The sequence below is a fragment of the Sitodiplosis mosellana genome, unplaced genomic scaffold, assembly GCF_009176505.1.
Source record: "Sitodiplosis mosellana isolate CC-2019 unplaced genomic scaffold, AAFC_SMos_1.0 Smas_scaffold_5097, whole genome shotgun sequence".
Lineage (NCBI taxonomy): Eukaryota > Metazoa > Arthropoda > Insecta > Diptera > Cecidomyiidae > Sitodiplosis > Sitodiplosis mosellana.
Genome location: NW_022600339.1, coordinates 242 through 2,914, shown reverse-complemented (window position 1 = coordinate 2,914; position 2,673 = coordinate 242). Strand labels below are relative to the sequence as shown.

Here is a 2,673-nt window from a genome sequence, read left to right as displayed (position 1 = left end):
TAACACAACTGAGCGAATCGCTGTGTGCAAATTACTTGTTATTCATTCGGGCAAGTGTATTGGCAATGCTTTATAATGTTAAATGAGTCCAGATTTTGTAATGACAGTTCGTTTCTGTTTACATTTTTCGTTTACTCCAAATTGGTCTTTCTGCATTTGTTCGATCGAATATTTTGATAAATTCAGATAATTTATCGTGTGAATTGCATCAATGGCAGTGTTAAATTGCAATTGAGTGTGTTTCGCCACTCATTGAATGCTCCGCATCAGTAAGCATATGGCCTTAAGAGTAATGAAGAGTCGCTTGGAATTCTTTGAAATAAAGAAAGTTTTTTTTTCGAATTGAGTTTTTGGTGATATTTGTGGTTCCTTCTCTCGCTCGCTCATTTGTCGTTTAATTGACAAACAATACATACGGTTTTTCCAGTGAATTCAAAATTACCAACATTTTTCAAACATTGTTGATAGTTCGACATTTTGCCGAAAACACAAAAAACGTTCGGTAATTCGTCGAATTGCCGAATTTACTTTTAATTTTCCTGATTTGATTTTGAGTTAGCATGTAAACTTGATATGTGATTCTAATAATCAAGAATTTTATTGTTATGAGTGGTAATGAGTGCCTAAAGTGGATAAAATTTAGTTTGAACAATTTGATGATCGTTAACATCAATATTGGTGATTGGTGTTTTTAGTTTCTCACCACTGCGGGAGTACTCGCCGCTGCCAAGCAATTTTTTTGACGTCGCCCTCCTGTATTTCTCAAAATGTTCGAAATCCTCTCACTGAAAAGGGAATTAGTACGATTGACATACACCAATGGTAATTTGTCAAATTACCACCATTACTATTGGCGAAAGTAGTTACTATATTGCATGTATTGTATCTGCTCTGCTGTGCAATATTACTATGTATTGGTTGGAAAACTCTCAGAAAAGCGCTACTGTGGGAAATCGGGGAAAATTCAGACCAGTCTCAATCGATCGGGCGGAAAATTTCATGTGAGGTAGCGACCCGAAGGGTCAGAGCAGATACAATACATGCAAAATTACTACTTTCGCCAATAGTAATGAAGGTAATTTGATAAATTAAAATAGAACTTGGAAAGACTGAAGAAAGTAAGAATACATTGTAAATATTGTAAATATGCAACCAAATATTTATACCAAAATAACCACCTCTGGCGAAGAAACGCTGTGTATGGTGCAGAATAATAATGATTTACAACTAAATATGTGGGAATTTTGCTAAAAAAATTCGGTATTTTGAGCAAAAACATTTTTATCCATAAGATAAAATTATCTCAAAGAACATAAATAGACCGTTAGTGTACTGTACAATACAGTTTAAGGTACACCTGTACAATTTAAGATACAACAAAAGATATTTCAGTTTTACATAAATTTTGGTTCTAAAAAAAGCCTATTAATGAATAAGCAAATGACCAAACTTAAGAAAAATTAAATAATTCGACATGTGAGGCTGTGAGAATGAAAATGGCAATACAGGAATAAACATTCTGAAACGCATCAAGAAAAAAAATTCGCAAAAATGAATCATGAGTTCAGAATATGCAAAAGTGAAACATGAATTTACATGGGCAGCATAAGAGGTTCATGGTTCACTTTTGCGTATTCAGAACTCATGATTCACTTTTGCGAATTTTTTTTTCTTGATGCGCTTCAGAATGTTCATTCCAGTATTGCCATTTTCATTCTCACAGCCTCATGTCTTCTTTGTTTCTTCATAGAATGAAACTGTTGCAAATTGCTATAGAGGAGCGCCATAAGGTGCTCATAAACGCTGGCGCAAATCAAAATATTCTAGCTCCCGATGGAAGTCACACCACGAATAATGGCACAATCGGTCCCATTCCATGTCTCAGTACAAGCGTTAAATCACCGTGGGAACGCGCAACTACACCAAATAACGTGCCCTATTATATTGAGTATGTTCTGAAGCTTATTTCATATAAATTCCATGAGAACTTATTTCGATCATAGTTTTACTTAAATAAAAACAAATGCATAATAATTATTGTTACAGTCATGAACGCGAAACGACTCACTGGGACCATCCTGAAATGATTGAATTGATGAAGTCATTAGCCGATTTGAATGAAGTTAGATTCTCAGGTAATACAATACATTAAAACTGAATTTGGGACTGTTGACTCATTGATTAAATTTTTGGTTTCAGCCTATAGAACTGCATTGAAGCTACGATCAGTTCAAAAGCGACTGGGTGGGTATTCAAATAAATGTGTCTGATGAAGTAAACAGGGCGCGGCAATGAAAAAAGAACATTTTGTCTTGTGTTTCACAGTTCGTACATTAAATTAGAAATTTGTTCTGTCTCATCTATGCGTTATATCGCAATGGTTCCTAGAGCAATCATTTGTGCACAAATGAACGGGTGAGATTGAAAACAAGACATATTCTGGGAATATATATGAATGGTACAAAAACGAATGATTTTTCTAAAGTGTAACATTGGCAGAGAATTTTTCATAGTGAAACACCGCGCGTTACATTTCAATAAAATTTGTTTTCCATGATTCACTTTGAAAAACGTTTGCGGCGATGTTTCGTTTCGAAATATTCTTGTGTTGGTGTGCATTTAATTGATTTTCTTCGCATGTTTTGTTTCAATATATTTTTTATTTGATGTTAC

At 34.3% G+C, this 2,673-nt stretch overlaps 1 protein-coding gene across 1 annotated transcript; it reads left to right on the top strand.

Moving 5' to 3' along the window:
* Positions 1-1,750: 1,750 nt before the first annotated feature.
* On the top strand, positions 1,751-2,244 carry LOC129572500 (dystrophin-like; the record flags this gene model as incomplete). Its single annotated transcript, XM_055452464.1, is given in 3 exon segments — positions 1,751-1,948; positions 2,047-2,135; positions 2,200-2,244. Coding segments are annotated over 3 exon segments (332 nt in total), but the record flags the coding sequence as incomplete, so codon positions are not given.
* Positions 2,245-2,673: the final 429 nt, after the last annotated feature.